Below are 24,854 nucleotides of genomic sequence, written 5' to 3'. Positions count from 1 at the left end.
TGTATAGATATTTAAATCACCAAGAATTATGTTTTTCATAATTCAAAACCACAAGAGTAGGCTAAAGAAACAGTGAAATAGATCCTAAGATCTTCATGAAATAAGGGAAGTAACACAGGAGTGTGTATAGGACTGTAACAGGAGTGCCTAGTGGGTAGTACAATCTGATGCATGAGCTTCAAAGCTAGAAGTGTTTAGAGAGGAAAAAGGAACAATGATGTAAAAACACTTAATGCGGAGGAACAAGCCTCTAGCCCACTCGTATTAGTGCTGTGGGAGGGAATACAATCACTACTTGAGAGGACTGCAGTAGAAGCAGCATCCTCAGGGAAGTAATCAGGATTCAGTTAGAGCAGGAAGGTGTAAGTACTGTTCAGAAGAGAATACACTAATAATTTGGTTCATTTATCAATGTTTACTAAAAGGCACTGAATTAGGCACTGGGAATAAAACAATAATAAAGACATAATCTCAGCCCTCACAAAACTGCGACTCAAGTAAGATATCTCATATAAAAGTGATTACTTTAAAGAATATAACTAAATTCTTTTTTTGGGATATAACTAAATTTTTATAATAACCTAACAGTTTTATTAAGAAATGAGGATGCATGTATTTGAAGAATGGTCTAACAAAATTTGTGACTATTTTACCATATCTAATCATTGTGCTATTAATCATATGCTAAAAACTAATTTGAATTAAGACTATGTGGGGGAAAAGTCATTTTTTAATAGAAAAGAAATGGGGGAAAATGCTTTTACGGATCCATGCAGTTACCTGAGACAAAGCAGCATCCCGCTCTTCTATCACTGCATTCATTTCTTCTGCAGTTATTCTCTTTTTACATTCCTTGGTCTTGTAGATTCTATCCACAATTACAGCTCCATTCCTCTGAATAGCTATTCCTGTGTCTGCATTGTTTATTCTGTTCAGTAATTCCTGTAATGTCTACCAACACCATTATATGTTAGTCAGACATGAAGTTTTAATATATTTTATTTAATATAGGGTTTTAATTAATAGGCACATGTGAATTGTAAATTGACTGAGTGAAGTTATTGAATTTTCATATTGCAGCAAAGATGTACATTATTAGTGTGTCAATTCTTCTTTTTCCCACATCTTAGTTCTTGAAACCCACTCAATTGAACTTAAGCCTCTAAGATATAAGACTGACATCAAGAAATCTCCTCAGAGAATGGCTTACCATGTCATTTTCTTCAGGGTTAATATTTTCTAGCCTAGAAAAAAGGGACACAGAAAGCCTGATCAGTAGCATTTCCTTAGTGCAGCAAAATGAGTTCGCTTTTTAAATCTTTAGAACCTCAAGTAATTTCATTCGACTAGTCTTTAGAGTCAACCATGACACTGAACATATTAAAGTGCCACCTGCTCGACTCCATCTTTCAATAATGCTCCATATCTTCTGCACTGACTTCAGACTGTTAAGTTATTAATGTTTACTGCTATATATGACTACAAGGATCAATTGTTCATATGTGCTTAGATGAGGAAAGTTCCCTAGTGATAGAAGCACTACTTCTCATCATTATATTTATTCCTGGACTTTCAATTCTTACCAAAAACTGTATTTCCTCCAGTTTTTTGGACTTCATCACAAATAAAACAAGGCAACTATTTTTATTACAAAGTTTAACTATGCTCCCTCAAAAGCAAAGATAAATAATGACCACTAAATTTGAACTGAAAATCTCCAGCTGCTATTTGCTAAAACAAATACACCATATAGAAAGGCTGGCCAAAACTGGACCACATTTTTAGCTGACTAATGTTATTTTCTTTTTCGTTACATATATAGAATTATTCAATTTAAAGACTAAGAAATTAAACTTGTTTCATGAATGCATTTTTGTTTTAGAAGAGTCATAGGGCTAACTGAAATGTTTTTTGATGTTGGTAAACTGAACAAATACATGAAAGGTAAAGAAGCTCTAAATGACATATCTTAGAAAATGTCTACAACATAATTTAGGCAACCATTAAATTTGGTAATTAAATGAAAATATGTAATGGATATTAGTAAAATGATGTAGATTTTAGAAATGGCTCCATTAGTTTAAAATTGTATTCAAAAGTTTAGATATATAAGTTCCGATTTTCTCATATTCTCCCCTCTCCCACCCCATTTCTCACATTCTCCCCTCTCCCACTCCATAAATCGGGGCTCCTACAATTTAACATTTATCACGAAAAAAGGATACTTGGAAAACATAGAGAAACTTAACGGATTACAAAATTGTTCCAAACTCCACAGCTCAATGGAATTGCTACATTGAGAGAAATTTAGAACATTGCACCTTTAATAGGAAAAAAAAATATAGATCAAAAATCTCTTTCTACACATATTTACATGGTATAAATAAACAGGATGATATAGTACTTGTGAATTATATATAGTTCATATATCTCAAACTAGTAATGTCTACTTGGATTTACATTTCTCCCAAAATAAATCAAGTTTTCAAATATCTTGCTTCATAAAAGTTTGTTCTATAAAATCTATGATGATCATTTCTGTTTTAATCAATTAAAATACATAGGGAAAAGGATAAGATAACAAAATTCTTACACTTACTTCTGATCACGTAAAAGTACTTGAAAAACATCAGTAGCATTTAACTATCAGTTACTGGCTGGCAAAAGATCATTTTTAAGGAAGCCATATGTAATAAGAAATACCTTAATGTTGTCCATTTAGATGAAATAAGACTAAGAGCTAATTACAGCAGTTTGCAAAGAAGATTCAATGTAAATTCCTATAAATTTCATTAATTTATTAAAAATAATTTAAAATGAAAAGATAAATGAAAATTAAACATTCAGATTAGTAGATTACTCGGAACTTTTGTAAAAGAACAAAGTTTAGATTCCAAGGTGATATATAAATCTCCTTCTTTTGTTCCAAAGAACTACCTATGATAAAGAAGAAAATAACAGTGTAGGCAAGTTACCTAATTTGTAATTCAAAACAGTCAACACAACAGAGTGCATGCAATTTCTATGTGATACTCATACGATTTTTTTTAGGCATTGCAAGGTGAAGAATTATTACTTTAAGGAGAAACAAATGAAATCTGAATGTTTTAAATTAACATCTTTCAAGAGGATACAGTTAAAGATAGTTGTATTTAGTCTAATATTACACTTCCCTAACAAGTTTTTAAAAATGAAAATAAAATTTTCTTATCAAAGGTTATACTAAGTCCTTTCCACATGAATTTAGCATTACAGCTATAAATAATGTATATGATTGCCCTTACAAGTACAAAATATAGAGGGATTTATCATTTTGCTGATGAGTGAATTTGAATCATGTTTTGGTAGGTGTGCCAGGTCTGACATGCAAAAGCATGAGGTTTAAGTAAACCACTTAGCATTTATTTGGATCTCAATTTTGCTTTATTTATTATCCTTTATAATTGATCTCGATTCTGTTCTATGATTATCCTTTGTTAAGTGATAAATGGTCATTAAGAGAAAACTAAAACATTAATGAAAATGAGCAAATGGTTAATCTGATTTCAAAAATTACATATAAACAACTTTCAATATAAACATGAATCTGGAAAGAGAAAAGGCTAATATTTCTATTTTCCAATTTGTATTTCTTCAAAGGTTTCAGGAAGTACTTGTCATAGATATCAAAGATTAATTACATCATAATTGAGTCTCAACTAGATTATTTATGGTAGATATCAGCAAACTTTCTGTAAAGGGTCATACAGTATTTTAGACATGGCTGTATATTCTTTGTTGCAGCTACTAAATGCTGCCTTTGTAATATAAAAGCATCCAAAAATATGTAAATGAATAGGTGTGGCTGTACTCCAATAAAACTTGAATGGCAGGATGGCTGTGCACCATAGGTTCTTACTGTGCACATCCCTGATATAGAGCACTGAAAAACGAGACCAGATCTCCAACATTAAAACACTGGAAGTGCCAATATGACATATTTTTCTGAGTTGGAGTGTTTAATATCCAGTTAAAGACTAATCACCCAAAAAAGTGGATTTCAGAAAATAAAATTCAGTCTATGAGTACATTACTTACAGTATTACTTAAGAAAACATAAAAATAGGACAAACAACCTATTTTTAGAAAAAAGACAATTTGAAACAGTTTACCAGCCTTTTTATTTTTTATATAAAATGTTAGGGTTTTAAGATTTACTAGCAGCATGTATAACACATAAAGCTTTACTGGTTTAATAAAGACTTAAAGTAATAGTTGATATTATATGAAATACAGCTGACAAACTATAAATTATATATCATTAATAGGAGATTTATAATTATACAAAAGAATCTCAACCTTTCAAAGACTAAATTATGCCTATAACAGTCTAACTAGACATAGTCATGATAATTAGTAAGAATTTTGCTGAAGTAAATGTCCATGGGCTCAAGTTTTGATTGATTTCCTATACTGTGAATATTCTGACTGACACCCTTGCACTCTAAGTGAAAAGACCTATGCATGAAATGTCACATTTCTTGATTTATCCCTAGATCAGTCAATATCATGTCTTTCCTTTCTGAACCTATAGTCATTCACCTTATTCAATGGGAAGCAGCTAAACTTTGACCTCAGATGATAAAAGGAACGAGTGATCAGCTAATCAAAAAACTCCAAATTGCTTTTTATTCTCTTTAATTTTTATACAGTGCCACCTTAGTATGTTAAAAAAAAAACTGAAGAGATTGAATATCATGATCTCAAAAGTTGGAATATACTTACACAAACATGTCTATATTAGAAAGTAAATTTTAGTCATTTTAACTTGAATCCTTTTTACTTTTTTCCTAGTTCTAGATAAAAGTGAAAAAGAAAAAAAAGCATTGAAGATTCAAAGGGTAGGGAAGGCACAAGTGGCAGAATATAAGACAAAACAGACATCACAAAAAGATGCAGATCAGAACTGGCAAAGATGAAAGGAAAATGACAGAAGGAATTTGGAGGTTACAGGAAGCAAGCAGTAAGGAACTAAAACAAAAAGAAATGTGAAATAATGTGTATTATTTCAACCTGTAACTCAGGGCCTCTAAAAACGCCTTTTAGTCAAGCAAAGCTCCATTATAAATTGGTTCTACCTCAATAAGGAATTCATCTACATGCAGTATTGAAAGTTCAGAACCAATAGACCTCAATTGAATAAAAAAAGAACATCCACAGTGATATTTAAAACTATGGGGACATATTATTCTTTTAAAGTTTTCTTCCTTCTTATTATGATTTTTCCTTATCTCCCCAACTTGCACCTGTAGACTATAAAAGAATAGTCTCCGTAGGAGCTGACTACAAAGTGTTCCTAAGAACCAATAATTACTCATATCAATTAATATTATTTTAAATATTAAAAAAACAAAAAATATTATTTTAAGTATTTATATAATTATTTATCTAATGTCTATCTTTTTAACTAAGCTGGGGCCATAATGCTGTGTTCCAAGTAACCTGACATTTAGTACATAGTCAGTAAGTATTTATTGAATGGACTAAATAACTAAAAGAAAACGCTTGGGATTGAGTATTTTTCTTTTTTCCCTTAATATAAATGCTACAAAGAACAAAATGAAAAAGGGTCTGCTTCAAGGTACCCTAATTTTAATATTTTGTAATAAAAAATAGTAACAAATACATGTACAAATTAAAGTAGACAATGGAAGGTAAAAAAAAAATAGGCTCATTTTAGAGCTAACAATTAAAGAGATAGAATGAACAAAACTAAGAAACAAAATTAATAGAGGCTCTGAGGAAGCAGTTTTGATTTCGATATGTGGGCAGATGGTTATGCCACTGACTGGGCCTAGGGATCAACGAAGAATAAGGTTTTAAAAATGAATTAATAAGTGTCATTTGGGATACGGTAACTTAGAGTTGCCTATGTAAGCCAGAGATAGGTAAGTCCTACAATGTGGACTCTTTGGGCAAGTAGTCAACCACTGAAAGCTTTTTCCACCCATAAAGCACAAACATTATCTACCTTGAGGAGTTGTGATATTGTATGAAAAGGTAATTTGTTATCTTTGGGGTGTTTTTTTGATTTGTGAAATGATAAAAAAATCTACTTAGAAGCAAATTTCATAAATAAAATTGGTAATCAACCTATGTAACAAGATTTACAGTCATGAAGTACTTATAAATACAGCACTGTGCAGCAGCTAATAAATTGAATGTAACAGTACTTGCAAATCTCCCAAAGAAGAGTTATAGTTATAATGAAAGTATTAACTGAAACAAAAGAGACATCTATCTTTAAAAGTTATATTTAAAAAAATTTGGCACCGGCAAGTGTTTCTGTAGATATAAACAAACTCATTTTGAAAGGCATATGGAAAAGCAAAGGTACTAGGATAGCGAAAACAATTCTACAATAAAAGAGGAAAATTAGAAGGTTAACATTCTCAGACTTCAGACACTATAAAGATTCAATGTGGTATTGGCAAAGGAATAGACACACAGATCAAAGGAACAGAAAATAAGGTCCAGAAATTAATCTACACTAATATAATGAACTGGTTCTTGACAAAAGTGCCAAGGAAATTTAACAGGGAAATGATGGCCTTTTCAACAAATGATACTGGAATTAATGAATGTTCATTTGCAAAAACCAAAAAAAACTAAACACTTCCATAAAAACGAACTCCTTAAACAAAATTTACACAAAAATTCCTCAAAATAAATCACAGATCTAAATGTAAAACATGAAACTTATAACTTCTAGAAGAAAACAAAAGATTTCAAAAAACCTGTGTCCCCTTATATAAAGCAATGGGTTTTAGATTCAATACCAAAAGTACAAACCATGAAAGAAAAAAAAATCAATAAATTGAATTTCATCAATAGTTAAAACTTATGTTCTGCTAAATACACCAGTAAGAGAACAAAAAACATTCACTGCTGATAGGAATGCAAAATGGTATAGTACAGCCACTCTGGAAGAGAGTTTGGCAGTTCCTTCTAACGTTAACACAAATTAAACACAGGCCTTAGGAATTATGTTACTAGGTTTAGCCATTTGATTTGAAAACATATCCACAAAAACATGTATGCAAATGCTTATAGCAACTTTACTCAAAATCATCAAAAAGTAGAAAAAAAAACATGTATATATATCAGTATACATACATATATTTTCTGGCTTTTTCTGTTGACTGGGCCTAGAAGTAGTCACATAAAATAACAATGAGCACACCCAGCATCCAGATCTTGGTTTCTAATACCATTTCCCAAAAAGAGGAATCACAGCCCTTTGAGGAATGGCTGATACTATGGGTGAGGTACATTCCTATACATCCCAAAGATGTATAGGGGCATTCTGTGGTAACAAAAAAGTAAGAAAAGTGTTTAAAAATTAAAAGGATGGGGACATGTCAAAGGGATATGGAGGCCAATTGAAAGAGCTTCCAATGGCCAAGCTGGAACACTTCCAGAAACAAAATAATTAACTCAGGATTAGATTATAACCCAAGGTATTAAATGATTATCAATGAATCTATACTAACATAAACAAATAAATAAATGAGAGAGAAGAGATATATCTCCTATACTAAAAAATTAGAAATAATTTATGTAGATCTTGTCCCTGAGAAAGGAGAGCTCAATTAACCTCTCAGCCCCCACCTCTGAGTATAGGCTGTACTTAAGTAATCTGCTTCAAGAAATATGAAAGGGGTATGTTGGTAGTAACTTTATAGTGGAGAAACACGGCAAGCATTACCTTGGCTAGGTGATCAAGATTAACATCACTGGTGTTGAGTCATGCTGATAGCATAATGTTGAAATAATATGATGAAAATGGCACTAGAGGCCCTGTACTCCTTGTGTCAAAAAACCAATACCTCAATGTAACCATGAAAAAAATTCAGAAAAGCCCAAATTGAATAACATTCTATAAAATGCCTGACCAATACTCTTGAAAATTGTCAAAGTCATCAAAAACAAGGGAAGTCTGAGAAAATATGACTAGAGTAGGCAAAGGAGACATAGCAACTAAATTAATATGAGATCTTAGATGGGATCTTGGAACATAAAAGGACATGAGAAAAATTAGTGAAATCTAATTAGTATGGGGTTTAGTTAATAAACTAACTAACTAGTTAGTTTATTAGTATCAATGTTGCTTTCTCTCCTGTAATGTACGTACCATAATAATGTAAGCTGTTAACAAAAAAGAAAACTGGAAGATGGCTATATGGAAACTCCTTGAACTATCTTTGCAAGTTTTCTGTAATCTAAAAGTATTCTAAAATAAGTTTATTGGGAAAAAAAAAGGAAGTCTAAGTAAAGACAGTGGAGTGAAATGTGAAACACAGAAATTTGCCATATGAACAGAAGATAAAAAATTAGTCAAATAGTGAAGGAAACGAAACAGGACATCACATAGTAATTTTTAGAAGTAGGGTAGAGAAATGATTTTGGCCGGGTTCACTTAACTTTTCCTTTTACCCATAAAAACAGGTATGGAGAAAAGACAATGAGCTCACTAACCTGAGAATTTTTCACTAATACAGCACAGCTTGGAAATAACCTGAGAGACTAATGAGTTGCATAGATAGCCCAGAGAAAAGTAAAATCCTTCCTAAACAGAAGAAGCCTGTATTACTGAAGAATCTTTACAAAGGAAGTATGAAGCATCAGGCAGGGCCATTTTCCACTACACTGGTGGAACAAATAAAAGCCCAAAAGTAATACTCCATGGAATCTGGATGTACATAAGAATAGGTAGATAGAGTAAGCCCGTGATGCACTGCAAGACACCAAACAAAATCCCTAAGGTAGAGCACAGAACCTCCGAAAGAAGGGGTATACAGCCCAGGTAGATCTTCCCTACCTCTATCACCTCTACCCCACTGCCAAGAGGACTATATGGGAAAGGTGGCCAAAAGCAATCCCTTGGGACACCTGAGCTCAGAGGTTAAGCGTCTGCCTTCGGCTCAGGGCGTGATCCCAGGATCCAGGATCGAGTCCCACATTGGGATCCCTGCAAAGAGCCTGCTTCTCCCTCTGCCTATGTCTCTGCCTCTCTCTGTCTCTCATGAATAAATAAATAAAATTTTGAAAAAAAAAAGAAAAAAACTTTTCTTGCCAGTGGTTGGTATTTTAAAAGATAATAAGAACATGAATTTAATAAAAGAAAGTTCAAAGAGAAGATGCCAAAACAAAAAAATGATTGAAAAGGGAAGTTGAAAACATAGGGAACATGCTGAGAACCATAAACCAACAAATGAATACATAAAAATTTAATAAATGAACCTGAAAAAATAGGGACAGGAATAGTAACAATTGGAATTACTAATATAAAGAAAAGGCTTGAGATTATCACAATGAATGCAGAGAAAAAAAGAGGGATTCAAACTATTATTGAACAGGTAATAAAGACAAAGTGCCCCAACATAAGAATAAGAGTTTCTAACAAACAGAATACAAAATTCATAAATCTATAATTTCCATGAACTAAAAGAAGAATCAAATAGTCCTTAGAGAGGCCTGGTGTGAGTTCCAAATATGTTATTAAAGGAGAATCAACACAAATATCATGATTAAGTTCTACTTCAAGAACAAAGAATCCTTCAGGTATCTAGGCAGAAAAAGCCCAAAAACCAAAAAACAAAGCAAGTCCCATATAAGTTAAGGGGGAAAAAAAAAACCCTGTGACCTTACTTCTTTTGAGTCAAACTCAATGTCAAAAAATAGAGTAACATTATTACAATATTTAGAATAAAAAATACTTAACTCAATAATTTTATTCATAACCAATTTAAGAATAACACAAAGCCAGTCTGATGCATGCTAAATCTCAGAATAAAGTACCTATCTATTAGCCCTTCCTCAAAAGTAAAATTCGGTTACCCAGGGATTTCCCAAAATAAGAAATCAGGTGTAAAAATGTAATGTATGATAAAAATTACAATAATGATTATTCAATCCTTTTAAATATAATTTCAAAATTAAACAGTGTGGCACTATGTCTACAGAATCTAATACAACTTTTACAAAGATTTTAAAACTAGAATTTATAAAGGAAAAAAGGAATTTAAAACTTATTTCATAGCTGAAAGTCAAATGGTACTATTTAATTGAAACACTGCATGTTCCAAAAAACTGAAAAGAATTGATGATCCAACATCTTAATGTTTTTCAGTCTCTTTTCTTACATTTTGAAGGATCTTTGGGTTATTAATATATCTTATTGTAAGAAAACTTTGCATGAAGATATATATTAATATATCTTATTTTAAGAAAACTTTGCATGAAGTTCAAAAATTTTTTTAGTTTCACTTCAATTGATTATTTCTCCCACATTCAAGTAACACAAAGCACTAGCTACGAGCCAGGAACTTTTCAATATTAAATCATTTAGTCCTCATAACAGCTTACACAAAGTAGGTATTATTTATCTATTTTGTAGACAAAAAAAACTCAGTACCAGCGACTCTGAGTAGTTTGTCTACGGCCATACAGCTAGGAAGCAACAGAGCCATGATTCAAATACAAATGTCTGGATCTGGATCTTGTGCTGTTAACCTCTACATTATATTGCCTCTCAAATAAAACAACATGTAGAGAATTATTTGATTTTTATCAAATTAATTCTATGAATATATCCATTTAACCACCAATCATCCATTCTTGTAGATAACAGTATTTAACTATGTAAGCAAAGGAAATGTTTGAAATAATGTTTCTCTATTGATAAAGATAGTTATCTGGGAGTAAGCACTGGGGAATTCAGGTAAAATTTTTTGGTTTCTTTATTTCTATTATTCCATGAGTTTAATGCCTTATAATGAATGAGTCTCTATCAGCCATCAAAAAAAAAAAAAAAAAAGCCATTAATCTAAACAAAAAAACAAATCACATCACCTAATCACAACTTGAACACTGTCATGTTAATTATTTAATGACTTTTTGTCTCCCTAATGAACAATGTTTTAATTAGTACTTTACTGTAATCCCTCATGGAGCCTAGTACAATGTTGGGCAGAGCAAACACTCAATAAGTATATTGATGGATCATCATAAAATATTACATTACTGCATTGTTCCTATCTTACAGGTATATTTCTAGACGCTCTAGAGCCTTTACCAAAATCTGACTCCTTAGACAAGCATCATTTACAATATCAGGGAGCTTGAAGAAAAACAGAATCTTAAGCTCCACTCCATCATCAATGAATGAGAATGAGCATTTTAACAAGATTTCCCAAGTGATTGAAGGCACATTAAAATTGGATAATTTCTAGAGCATTGTTTATCTAAAGCATGGTCCATTATTTACTAAATCAGAATCACCTGGGTTGCCTGTTAAAAACGTAGATTCTCAGGCTCTACTCTATTTCAAGTGTCATTAAGGTTTATAATACATCTAATAAAAGAGTAGAGAATAATCAAAATGAGTATATTAAGCAGAGAGCAGTGAAAGAACCCACATACTTTAAATAAACTAAGAAAGCAGTAATAAGTGAGGGAAGAAAAGAGGCATCATAAAGGAAGGTAGAGTAAGGACATCAACAATAGGTTATGAAGAAGTAAAAAAAGTAACTGTACAGACAATTCTGTGTATTTCCCTCACCTTTTTTTGTGACTATTATGCCTGACATCAAACCACTACAGCATGTCAAAAGTTTATGTATGTATGTATGTATGTATGTATGTATTTATTTAATTTAATTAAATTTAATTAATTTATTTAATTAATTCATTCATTCATTCATGAGAGACACACAGAGAGAGGCAGAGACATAGGCAGAGAGAAAAGCAGACTCCATGCAGGAAATCTGATGTGGGACTCGATCCCGGGACTTGATTCATTCATTCGTTCGTTCATTCATTCATTCATTCATTCATTCATTCATTCATTCATAAGAAACACAAAGAGAGAGGCAGAGAGAAGTAGACTCCATGCAGGGAGCCTAATGTGGGACTTGATCCCAGGACTCCCGGGATCACACCCTGGGTGGAAGGCAGATACTCAACCGCTGAACCACCCAGGCATCCTGCATGTCAAAAGTTTTAGAAAGACTGTGGGAATATGGAATTCACTGGTGTACCAGATAAGAATCAGTAATTTTTTTCTTTTTTTTTTTTTTAATTTTTCTTAATATGTAACCACCACACAAAGATGCACTTTATAAATGCTCGAAAGTAACATATAGTTTTAAACATATACATACACTTTTAGAGACATTTCCATATGCTTGGCTCGTGCAATTGCTTCATCCCTCTCCTCATTGGCTAATCGCAGTCGAGACATAATAGCATCATCACGTTCCTTCTGTGCAAAATATACTTCTTCAATCAGAGCTACCAAAATATATAACCCATAATTAGAGAAATTTCAAAATGCATACTTTAAACAAAAATAAAAGGCAAATACAATTTTATTATTTTACTAAATTAAATTAGTATTAATCACTTGAAAAAACATTACTTTTAAAAGCTACTGAAAAACTGAGATACCTTTATTTTAAAAGATTTTATTTATTTATTCATGAGAGACAGAGAGAGAGAGAAGGCAGAGACATAGGCAGAGGAGAAGCAGGCTCCCCGCGGGAAGCCCAATGCAGGACTCAATCCCGGAACCCTAGGATCATCAGGCATCCCCAAGATACATTTCATACCCACAATAACATAAATTAAAAGGTCAAATAATAACAGATTCTGTGAGCTTGTGAAATAAAGGAAATTCTCACATATACTGAAGATAGGTGTATATATTTCTGCAACCCTCTGAAGAGCAATTTGGCAATATTCATTACAGTTAAGATGTGCCTATAACCTGGCAAATCTCCTTGGCATGCAGCCTAGGGAAATCCTTGCACATGTATACAGGGAAACACGTATAAACACGTATAAACACGCAGCAGTTTGTAATAGCAAAAACTTAGAAATAACCCAAACGTCCAATAACAGGACAAGGATAAATAAATTACTAAACATTCAAAATGGAATACAATACAACATTTAAAATGAATTAGCTATGGACAAATGGACACACTTCAAAAATTAAATTATGTTGGGGCACCTGGGTGGCTCAGTGGTTGAGCATCTGTCGTGATCCCGGGGTCCTGGGATTGAGTCCCATATCAGGTTCCCTGCAAGGAGTGTGCTTCTCCCTGTGCCTATGTCTCTGCCTCTCTGTCTCTCATGAGTAAACAAAAAATCTTTAAAAAATTAAATTATGGCTAAAATTGCAAGGTGCAAGGCAAAACAACTCTACCTATTATTTACGGACAATTAGTAAAAATATTAAAACAAGCATGGAAATGATAATCATCAAGTGAGGATAGTGGTTATCTCAGTAGCATAGTGGAAAAAAAGGAAAGAAAATGGGATCAAGGAAAAGCAAACGGGCAGAGCTGTGCACTATGCATCTCCAGGGGGTGTCGTTTATATACCTCATTAATACAAATGGCATCATCTAGATTTGTGCAGCACTAATAGGAAGCTTTGATGTTATCTGAAATTGTCATTCCTCAAGCACAATTTCTACCTAAAATTTTACATAACTATTAAAACATTACTGCAATGTTAGACAAAAAGGGGCTCAAAGACCTAGATCACTGAATCCAATTTTATTTATACAGTCAAATCACAAAATAAAGTTAGGAAAGATGTTTGAAATGTTCTTTTAGTTCACAATACATTTGGTTTTTGTTAACATCTGTCATAGATTAATGCATAGTTAATTAAGAGTTATTGCTGTATTATATAAATTATAAGTGGTAGAAAAGAAAAAAATCCTGAGAATAAGTCAACTATATCTTTTCCAGTATATAGAATGGAACATGTTTTGGCAAAGGCAAAATCAAAATCACTTCCAAGAAGGTAAGCCCAAGGAAAGAGAAATATGTTCATTCATTTCTTCACTCATTCATTAGTTTATTCTTTCATCAAATATTTATCAAATTCCTGTGGCAGTTATCCATCCAATTTTAAGGAATATGACTACAGTGTCTCAAAAGTTTTTATCATCCTAGAGATGTATACAGTCAATTACAGAGAGACAGACAGTAGAGAGAAAGCAAGCCCAAAATTAAATACGAAGTAATACAAAGACCCTACTGGTATTAGAGGAACAGCAGCAAGGTTGTCTGGAGCATAGTGAGAGAGATTGAGAGCTCTGGGAGATCACATCGGGCCTTGTGATTCATGGCAAGGATTTAGATATCATCTATGATGGTAGCCAATGGAATGCTCTGAGCAAGGAAATGACAGCATCACATTTATGTGGTGGGAGTCTGAAAAGAAATTCTGGTTTCTAGGTGAGAAATAGTCTGCAAGTGGGCACGCGTGGAAGCAGAGACCAGTTAGGTGACTAGAACAGTCTAAACAAGAATTCATCATCAATAACCCATAAAATGGCCCATTCCCTGAAAGTTAAGCTACCTAGAAGTAAATATATATGTCATCCTAGAGTTTAGGTATTACAATAAAGGATTTCTTGTGCTCAGGGAACACTACATTGAATTTCAGCACTACACTTGGGGGCTGTTTGAAACAGTGAAATCATCAATAAAACGCACAAAATGAAGTAAATCTGATGCTAAATAAGCTGCAAAAAGAACACTTATTTACAGTATAAGAGCTGAGACAAGAAGGAAGAGTATAGACTTGAATGGGATTAGATTTTTCTTTTCTTAGTTTATTTTAGTAATTTTTATTAGTTTTTAAAGGTAAGACAACCTTTCATTACACAAGAAGGATACTCATAACATAAACATAAAGAACCGAAGACTATAAACATTCTGGAAGAAAACTTCTGTGAATTTAGGTAGGTAAAGCTTTCTTGGGGTTATCCCTGGATAGCTCAGCAGTTTAGCGCCTGCCCTTAGGGCGTGGTCCTGGAGTCCCGGGATCGACTCCCATATCAGGCTCCCTGCGTGGAGCCTGCTTCTCCCTCTGCCTTGTCTCTGCCTCTCCCTCCCTCTCTCTCTCTCTCTCTCTCTCTGTGTCTCTCATGAATAAATAAATAAAATTTTTTTAAAAAGCTATCTTAATTATAGTACCAAAACATAACCCATTTTTAAAAACTGATAAATTGGACGTCAATCTAATTCAATTAATAATCTCTACTCTTCAAAAGATGTGGGTAAAAAAATTAAAAGATAAGCCACAGATGGAAGGAGAGTAATTGCAAAGCATATATCTGATAAAAAGACTTGCATCCAGACATAATTTTTAAAACTCTCAAAGCTCAATAATAAAACAAACAAAAAAACAATTAAAAATGGGCTAAAAACTGGACACTTTATCAGAGCAGACATAAGCACAAGAAAAGGTGCGCAACATCTTTAGTCAATAGAGAAATGCAAATTAAAATTACAAGATAACTACCACATACCTATCACTAAGGCTAAAATGAAAGCATGATTAAAGACTGGGAAGAGGGGAAAGCAACTGGAACCCTCATTTACTGCCTCTGGGAATGCAGGATAGTGCAGTCAGTTTGTCAGTTTCTTAAAAAGTTAAACACACGCTTACCATAAGACTCAGCTATTCTACTCACAGATCTTGATCCAAGACAAATTAAAGCATATGTCCATACAAAGACTTACACATAGATATTCATAGTGTCTTTATTTATAGGAGCCTCAAACTAGGAAACAAAAAATTCTATCAACAGATGAGTGGATAAGCTATACACAAATTGTGCTAGAACAACAGGATATCCACTTGCATAAAATCAAGTGCTTTCCAGTCAACAGTTAGATGAGGTTAATAAATTATTGTTATGAATGTAGCTTTTGGAAGAAACAGTACTTTCCAGTAGAATTTTCATATATTTTTAAAAGTAGTGTTATTAGTTCTATGTGGCTTTCTGTCGCTATACTGTTCTGCTACCATGAGTCAATTCATCATGCCATTTTGAAAGAAACTTCTGCCCATGATGGAGTTTAATTCCCCCTGATAAATGTATGCAATTTCTTTCCAGGAAGGATACTCGTAACAGCTTAGGCAAAGCAACACAGTGTATTAGGAAGAATATATGCTTTGATTCAGATTCAATGTGTCAACATACTAGTTTGGCAACCTGTTTTTGTAGATTTTTAATTTATTTTAGTCTCAGTTCAGGTGCATAAAATGTATATAATACCACCTGTTAGAAAAGAACTGAGATAATATATGAAAGCCTGTTAGAAAAAAAAACTAATATATGAAAGCCTTTGCCAAATAAGTAGGTCTCAACAATACTGGTTCCATGCCACTACCACCATTACAAACCTTGATCCACAGACTCACAAAATATGGCTTCATTTTTAGACATATTAAAAAGAGGATTTTGATTAATTTGGGCTATTTATATACATGTATGTACATATATACATACATGTATATATTTTGTTGGCATTTAAAAATTACACATAGGAACTGAATGAAAAATTATTTAGGGGCAGCCCTGGTGGCGCAGCGGCCTGGGGTGTGATCCTGGAGACGGGGGATCGAGTCCCACATCGGGCTCCCTGCATGGAGCCTGCTTCTCCCTCTCCCTCTGTCTGTGTCTCTGCCTCTCTCTCTCTGTGTTTATGAATAAATAAATAAAATCTTTAAAAAAAAAGAAAAATTATTTAGAACCCATTCTATATTGTATACTGTACACTATAATGACATACTAATTTGTACAATGTGACAATATTCTAAGATATTTTTAAAATTTTATATTATGAAACACTTTTAATTTCACTCCTATGTTTATTGCAGCATTATCTACAAAAGCCAAGACGTGGAAGTAACCCAAGTGTCCACTGATAGATGAATGGGTAAAGAAGATGTCATATATATATGGCCATAAAAAGAATGAAATCTTGCCATTTGTGGATGAACCTAGAGGGTATTATGCTGAGTGAAATAAGTCAGAGAAAAACAAATACCATATGATTTCACTTGTATGTGGAATCTAAAAACAAAACAAAATTAGAAAAAACAAAAAACAGAAATGGTCCCATTAATACAGAGAATAAATTGGTGGCTGCCAAAGGGGAAGATCATGGGGAAATGGGCAAAATTGTTGAAGGGGAGTAGGAGATACAGGTTTCCAATTATGAAATGGGTAAGTCATAAGGATGAAAGGTACGGCATAAAGACTGTAGTCAATTTTATTTAATAGCGTTGTATGGTGACAGATGGTAGCCATACTTGTGCTGAACACAGCATAACATGTACAATTGTTGAACCACTATGTTGTACACCTGAAACTAATGTAAAGTGTCAGCTATTTTAAAACATTTCTAAAAAAACCTCAACCCCCTTCTAATTTGTAGGTCAGATAGGATAGACAAAATGATGATACACAGTGATTTAAGTACAGGTAAACGTGTGTCATGCCCTGAAATATTCCGACATATCAAAAGGTTAAAAACACTAATTACTAAACTTTAAATGCCAATAGGCCTCCTATCACTTCTGTAAAGTGTGATGAGATGTTTATAAAGTGACATTTGATGTAAGTTGTGTTCTACTTTATATATAATAATACTTTAATGAAAGAGGTTAAGATAGCAATGTCAAAGGCTTTAATAGTAAGTATAGTTATCTCTATGCTTAAATGCTTTACACCAAGGGCTTATTTGGTCCTGTGTTATAATCAAGGGAAAACTTTCTTTTCCTTCCATAATGCTATCAACTCTAAAGATGTAAATAATGTGTATTTTAAAGGAGACTGACTTCTGAGTATTCTAAGGTTAAGTTTTAAAGTGCCATAAAACACACACACACACACAAAACCTGATTACACATTTTATAAATGTTGAGAAGTATTTCCAAAATTAATTTTTAAACATCTATTAGGTTATATATGAATTTGATTATGAAAAACCTGATTCTTTTCAGAATTCAGTTCTTTTAAAGGATCAATATGCAACTCTCAAACATTTTTAGTAAAGAAAACTTAATTGTAAACACTGAGCTTTTCCAAGGTAGATGACTATTACAAAGTTCACTAGAAAATCAATATAGCATTTTAGTTGGAATTTGCTCATTAAACACCCACAGCTCTAATGCAAATTATGATGGAATGAATAAAGCAAATACGCATGCTTCTTTCTTTTTATTAAATGTAAAATCTACTGTTAATTGCATCTCGTATGTCATACAAACTTTTCTCCTTAACTATTAAATAGAAGCTTTAACAAAAGTCATTAGAGATTCTCTTTCTTTGACTTGAATAAATTTCAATATTTGTTCAGTAAAGGTTCACAGCAGTTAAATTACATTAACAAATATTATTAGCTACTATGTAAGCCAACCAAGTAAAATACTTATATTGTAGGTAAAACAAATCATTGGGTGTTTACAATAATATTTGGATATCTCCATTTTTAAACATGGTTATCAAATATCCTATAATTCTTAGGCAAATTCGAGGAAGATTCAGAGAGGATCACCCCCTCTCAACACCAAATACTCAAATTTGTTTAGTAAGCTAATTGTTTTCTAATATGGGCAAGAGTAAATATGAAGAAGCTGAACCATACTAAGTATGAGTTTATTGAGTCAAGACAGAGTACATATTTTCTTAGTAGAACCCAAGTCTATTGACAAACCCATATTCTACACTTCTCATACTACTTTTAAAATACAATACAAGTGAGGAAGTATATTGGAAAACATTCTAGTTTAAACACTGGATCATGATTCTCTAAATAACATAATTTGGAGGACATTTACCAAGAAAAAGAATCCATTTGTTAACATCCTCAAGGTAAGTTACATAAATAGAAAAGGCTGAACAAAAGAGAGAGAAAGAGATATCGTCAGGATTTGAAACATATAAAATAATCAGTGATTACAATTCATGTTCCAAAATTTTAAGCAACAAATATAGATAATGGTTTTATAAAAGATAGGTCTTTATTATATTTGAAAGAATTTCAGATTGTCTGGATATCTACAGCTTTACTTGTTAAATGGATTCCTTGCAAATGATAGTGTTTTATGAAACTACCACATATATATTCCAGAATCATAAATACTACATGACATCTTTTAATTTCCTTAGAAATTATAATTTCTCTCTTTGCATATGTCAGTTATTGGAAATTTAAACATAGATGGTAAATGCCCTACACCAATAGAAAATTAGCCAACCTACTCTAAGTAGTTTGACGCTTCTATTGTTTCTTTTACAGACCATACTACTATATTAAGCTTTTCTAAAACTCTATTTGAATGTTCAACATTTTATATGATTATCTTGTAAATAAACTTTTCTGATTAAAAGTAATACAGGCCAATAAAAATATGGGAGACAAATATTTTACATAATCTTGTAACTTTCTGTGTAAGAAACAGAATATGTTCCTATATTCTTCAGTATTCTTTAAAAATATGAAACAGTTCATGGGATTTTATCATTTGGACATGCTGTATTTGATAGACCTAAGATGCTCTCCTAGTATTAGATTTTACACTGTTTCAATTACTCACTATATAAATAATACTGTAATGAACATCTTTGTACACAAATTTCTGTGTATATATATATATATATATATATATATAGCTGATTACTGAAGAAAAGTCTTAGCAGTGTCATTACTGCATTAAATAATCAGCTTCTTAAGCTCTTAATAAATGCTTTCAAGTTTTCCTCTGTAAAGCTATTTCCTTTATACTTAACAACAGTATAGCAATTGTTAAGGATTAATTAGAAAAGTATACAAATAGTAAGTTTTATAGCAAAACTATAAAATAATAACTTTTTTGGTAAAATCCTGAATTATTATATACATGTACTTAGTACAGAAAAACTCAAGAGTATGTAAGAATACTTTCTAAGTACATGCTATTTACATTCAAACATGTAATATATTGGAGATACTAGAGCTAAAATTGTTAATGTGAAAGAGATAAGCTTATCCCAGAAGTATTAAAACCAGTATCAATTATTTTATGCACTTTTGAAATACAATTTTAAGATGTACCTAACTTACTTTTTGCACAGGATATCTACTTTAAATTTTAATTAAATACCAATATGAAAATTCAATAAAATATAACTGCTAGCTAAAGTTTTTCCAAGATCACTTCCTCTTCAGAATTAATTAAACATATGGAAAAAGTCTTAAGAATCATTTTCTGAAATTTTTTGTTATTCTAATTAGATGATATGCTGTCAGCTGCTTGACATCACACTAAATTTCATGGTATACCATACCTAATTAAATCTTTCAATTGTTGGTTTTTGTTATGTATAATGCTTTATTTATTCAATCAATGTTTAGTTTGTTTTTTTCCAGAAAAATACAAACTTTCTAGGGAGAGAATTTACAAAATTGACCATACTCTACCCTCAAGCATTATTTCACTTGGCACTCACCATAATTAATATTGGTTCACACCCACAGGATTCTACAGCTAAAGATAATAATATAATCAACATTCTACCCATCAATATTTCTAACTGTTATATTTCACCATAATTAATATTGGTTCACACCCACAGGATTCTACAGCTAAAGATAATAATATAATCAACATTCTACCCATCAATATTTCTAACTGTTATATTTCACAATGTTGAATCTTTTTGTTTTAATCTGAAACTGGTCATATTCTTAAAATCTTTTTTCCTTCCTAATTAAAAGATGATATGAATATAAATGTATCGATATAGATATATATATATATGCTCCATTATAATACTGTTAATGCATTGCAGTGTTTGATTAAAGGCTACCACATCTGAAATAATGCCCATTATATACACAGAAAAACCGTATTCTAACATGTATTTTTTTTAAGATTTTTAAAATTTATTTATTCATAGAGACACAGAGAGAAGCAAGAGGCGCAGACACACACAGGCAGAGGGAGAAGCAGGCACCATACAGAGAGCCTGACGTGGGACTCGATCCCGAGTCTCCGAGTCTCCATGATCACGCCCTGGGCAGCAGGCAGCGCTAAACCGCTGCACCACTGGCGCTGCCCACATGTATTATTTTTCAAAAGTAAATATTATATTATCTTCCTGTGATATATAAAACTCACTCTTGTTCTTTTCTTATTTTTTTCAGATTTTATTTATTTATTTATTCATAAGAGACAGAGAGAGAGAGAGGCAGAGACACAGGCAGAGGGAGAAGCAGGCTCCATGCAGGGAGCCCGACATGGGATTCGATCCTGGGTCTCCAGGATCAGGCCCAGGGTCGAAGGCAGCGCTAAACAGCTGAGCTACCCAGGCTGCCCTCACTTTTGTTCTTAATCATTAGAAGGTCAATATCATCTGAGATATGGCATATAGTAATAAATACTTGTTTTGAAAAGAGAACAATGTAAATGTTTTCAATGACACAACACCTCTTATTTTTCAATGTTAATTGGTGTAGCATTTGTATTTGCTAAATGGTAGTTACACATCTATACTTTTAACATTTACATGTTAACCTAGAAAAACTTAAGTTGTAAGTGTCACAGATTCTATGTTGACGCACTGGGCAATCACAATTAAACTCTCCTTCTTACCAAAAACAAATGAACATTCTCTGTATTAAGAAGAGCTTGACAATTTTTAAAAAATTTTTATAACATCAGCTAAATTTGGGGGAAGAGAAAAGAATCTATGTTTAAAGAGATAAGCTGTAAAAAGCAGATTAAATGCTTGCAAAATCCGTATAGCAAAATAAGAAAATTATGTGGCCACTGAATTATATATAAAATATAACTAAGATAGATAGATGGATAGACAGAGAGAGATTTATAAACACAAGACTTAGGTACTAAGGAGTTCTTTTGGCTAAAACCCAATATTGGCCTTATTTCAGTTTAATTGGAAGAGGATCTCAAATTCATCTTCTCCATGAGATATAGGAACCTGGATTTCTCTTTGTACCAAAGGTTAATAAGAAATGTGTCTGCAAAAGTCAAACAGCATTAAATACCAAAAACTGATTATTATTCTACAGGAGTTGTTCTGTCATTCATAATCTCTCCATGCTCCAACCTTCCACAGCTAATCTTTAATGGATGACATGCAAGAAAGAAAAATAACATATAAAGCAGAGACTCAAAAGTGAGCATTTAAGAAATAGAAAAAATAAAGCTTTTAAAGAAAAATATATTAAGTATCACAAAATAACATAAAAAACTAAATATTCTTACGTGTGAAATTTAAACATCACCTGTATACTGTAAATGTCATACAGTCATAAAAATGAAGAGATATTACACTCTACATAATACCCACTGAGCCTATTTAGGAAAACTGAAAGGTTTAATTGAACAAGTTATTTTTAAACTTATAACTACATTACTGACCTAAGAATAAATTAATGGTTACAACGGGCCATATAATAATGCCTATCACTGTCAAATTCAAGTAAAACAAATTATGAGGTGTTTGTGGTTTAATAATTTTATTTAGATGAAAAGAAATCGTAAAGAATAGAGTCAATGTTTCTGTTGTGCTTCTTTAAACTATCCCCTAGTACTTAAAGGTCATGTATGTCAATAATTTCCAAATAATCTTATGCACATGTACAATTTAGTGAGTTAAAATACAGGAAAAATTCCTAAATAGCTGCAGTAAGATAAATTTTTCCCAATGTTAACACACAAGGAGGGCACCTCAGTGGCTCAGTTGTTGAGCATCTACCTTTGGCTCAGGTCGTGACGCTGCAGTCCTGGGATAGAGTCCCACATCAGGCTCCCCAAAGGAAGCCTGTTTCTTAGTCTGCCTATGTCTCTCCTCTCTCTGTGTTTCTCATGAATAAATAAATAAATAAAATCTTTAAAAGAAATTAAGAAAAATTAAAAAAGAACATAAAGAGAATGACCTGGTTATTTCAGCTTTTGCTAAGTAAGACCTACTTACTATATATTTTCCTTTATTTTCTTTTTTTGTTAAGATTAAATAAATAATTTTCATATTTTCAAAATTTTTAAATAAGGTTAAGTCTTATACTCAAGGGAAATTGAAAACTGTGGGGATAAATGAAATAAAAATATTTGATAATTTTTAAAAAAGAAATATGTATCAATCCTTTGAGAAACAAAACCATATATAAATAGTTATGGGTTACTTATATTAGGCACACTTTGAATATATCCCTTATTAAATCAAGGAGTCTTGAGAAAACAAGATGATTACATCATCATCTTATCTATTGAGTGCCTTCTATGGGTTAAACACTTCATAAACATCATCTCACTTAAATGTCACAGCAACCTATAAAATAAATTTTAACCAAAGCTTTGTGAGGCTATCACTTACACATGGTAAGTGGTAAAAAGATTAGAACAAAGATCTGAATCCAAAGTCTAAACATTTAACCACTACCTACTTCAATAGTGCTTTATGAGTGAAAAATATAGTCAAAAAGAAATGTCTGACATCCCAAATTTTATTTGCTGGTGTATATTCAGTGCCTAACGCAATGTTGTTAGTAATAGCCCTTCAATAAATATTTCTGTATATATACAGCCCTGTACGAAATAACCCTTCAATAAATACTTCTTGTTTGTTTTTTAAGGAAGTTAGTTGAGTTTCTATAAAGTGTAATAAAATAATATTGATGGTGATAGGGATGTCAAAAAAGAAGGGGAGGGCAAAAGGGTCAATCATTTGAGATTTTATCACAATAGAGGAGATAATTGAGTTTTAAACTCTCATGAGATCATATTAGAATGACAGTACTCACAGTAGGTAAAAACCAACAGGGAAGTAAAGGAAACAGGCTTGACACTATTTTAACAGTCTACATGAAGCTTTATTATAGATATACATTAGATTAAAGCCCCAATCCTTGGTATCCCATTTCTTTCATTTTGGATTCACATTTAAGTAGAATGTATTTTTAATTAAAAGTCAAACAGAACAAAAATCTTTTCATGACTTCTGATATTATTAAAGATTTAAGAACTTTATAAAGACAGAAATAATCAATATTACTAATAGTTACAATTTACTGAATACCAGTTATATATTAGGTGATTTTATACATTATCTATAATCCTTAAAATAATCTGGTAAATTAGTTAATATTCCCATTTTACAGAAGAGAAAAAGTAAATCAGAAAAGCTAATAAGAAACTTGCCAAAAGCAAACAGTTGGTATCAAATATTAAAGCTGTGATTTGGACCTGGGTCAGTCTGATTCCAAGGCTTTTGGTCTTCCCATTATTTCAATGTGACTCACAGAGAACTGGGCACCCTTTGTTTTATGCGGTTTTGCCTACACCAGAGTCTTATATTCAATCAGTTGGGAAGACAAGATGAACTAATATATATGTAAATTACATATTACATATAAACACAAAAACAAAATAAGGTGAAAATCTGAAAGACAACAAAAATGGCATAGGAAAAATGACAAGATTTGATCACAGCCATCATAAATTTCATAAAACTTTGATTTATGTGGTCTTTGTGTATCAAACCTACCACAGGAATCACTTTAAGATTAGAGAGCAAGTAACTTAAAATCACATATTTAGTGATTTGTAATACTAATCTCTAATCACAGCAGTACTAATACTAAAACTAATCTATACTCATTGCAAAAACTTGAAAAGGTAGACAACTGTTAATTGAAATATTAATACATCCATTAATATTACCAAAATTTGCCTTTTGTTTCATATAATGTGAATGTATAAATGTATTTAACAAAACTAATTATAAATACAGTTTTCTCCTACTTTTCACTCAATGTTGAGTCATGAAGATCTTCTCAAATCACCAAATACTATTCAGGAATAGTTTTTAGCTATCACATGATATCTGACAGCATAAATGTACCTTAATTTGTTTAATCATTCTCTTGGTATTTGATTGATTTTAACCTCTGGCTGATATGAATATTCTTATATTCAAGTCTTTGTATTAC

At 32.0% G+C, this 24,854-nt stretch overlaps 1 protein-coding gene across 3 annotated transcripts in view; it reads right to left on the bottom strand.

Annotated features, from left to right (window-relative positions):
• Window positions 1-24,854, bottom strand: part of MIPOL1 (mirror-image polydactyly 1) — a 325,308-nt gene that overhangs the window by 214,851 nt on the left and 85,603 nt on the right. For all 3 annotated transcript variants that reach the window (XM_077909072.1, XM_077909071.1, XM_077909070.1), the window contains exons 9-11: window positions 12,204-12,333; window positions 1,211-1,244; window positions 781-951 (exon numbers count right to left, since the gene is read on the bottom strand). In XM_077909072.1, the coding sequence (XP_077765198.1) occupies window positions 781-951; window positions 1,211-1,244; window positions 12,204-12,333 (335 nt within the window). The remainder of the gene's footprint in view (window positions 1-780; window positions 952-1,210; window positions 1,245-12,203; window positions 12,334-24,854) is intronic.

Source organism: Canis aureus, chromosome 9, assembly GCF_053574225.1.
Source record: "Canis aureus isolate CA01 chromosome 9, VMU_Caureus_v.1.0, whole genome shotgun sequence".
Lineage (NCBI taxonomy): Eukaryota > Metazoa > Chordata > Mammalia > Carnivora > Canidae > Canis > Canis aureus.
Note: the sequence above shows the minus strand (reverse complement) of the source record. Positions and strands in the feature narration are given on the sequence as shown.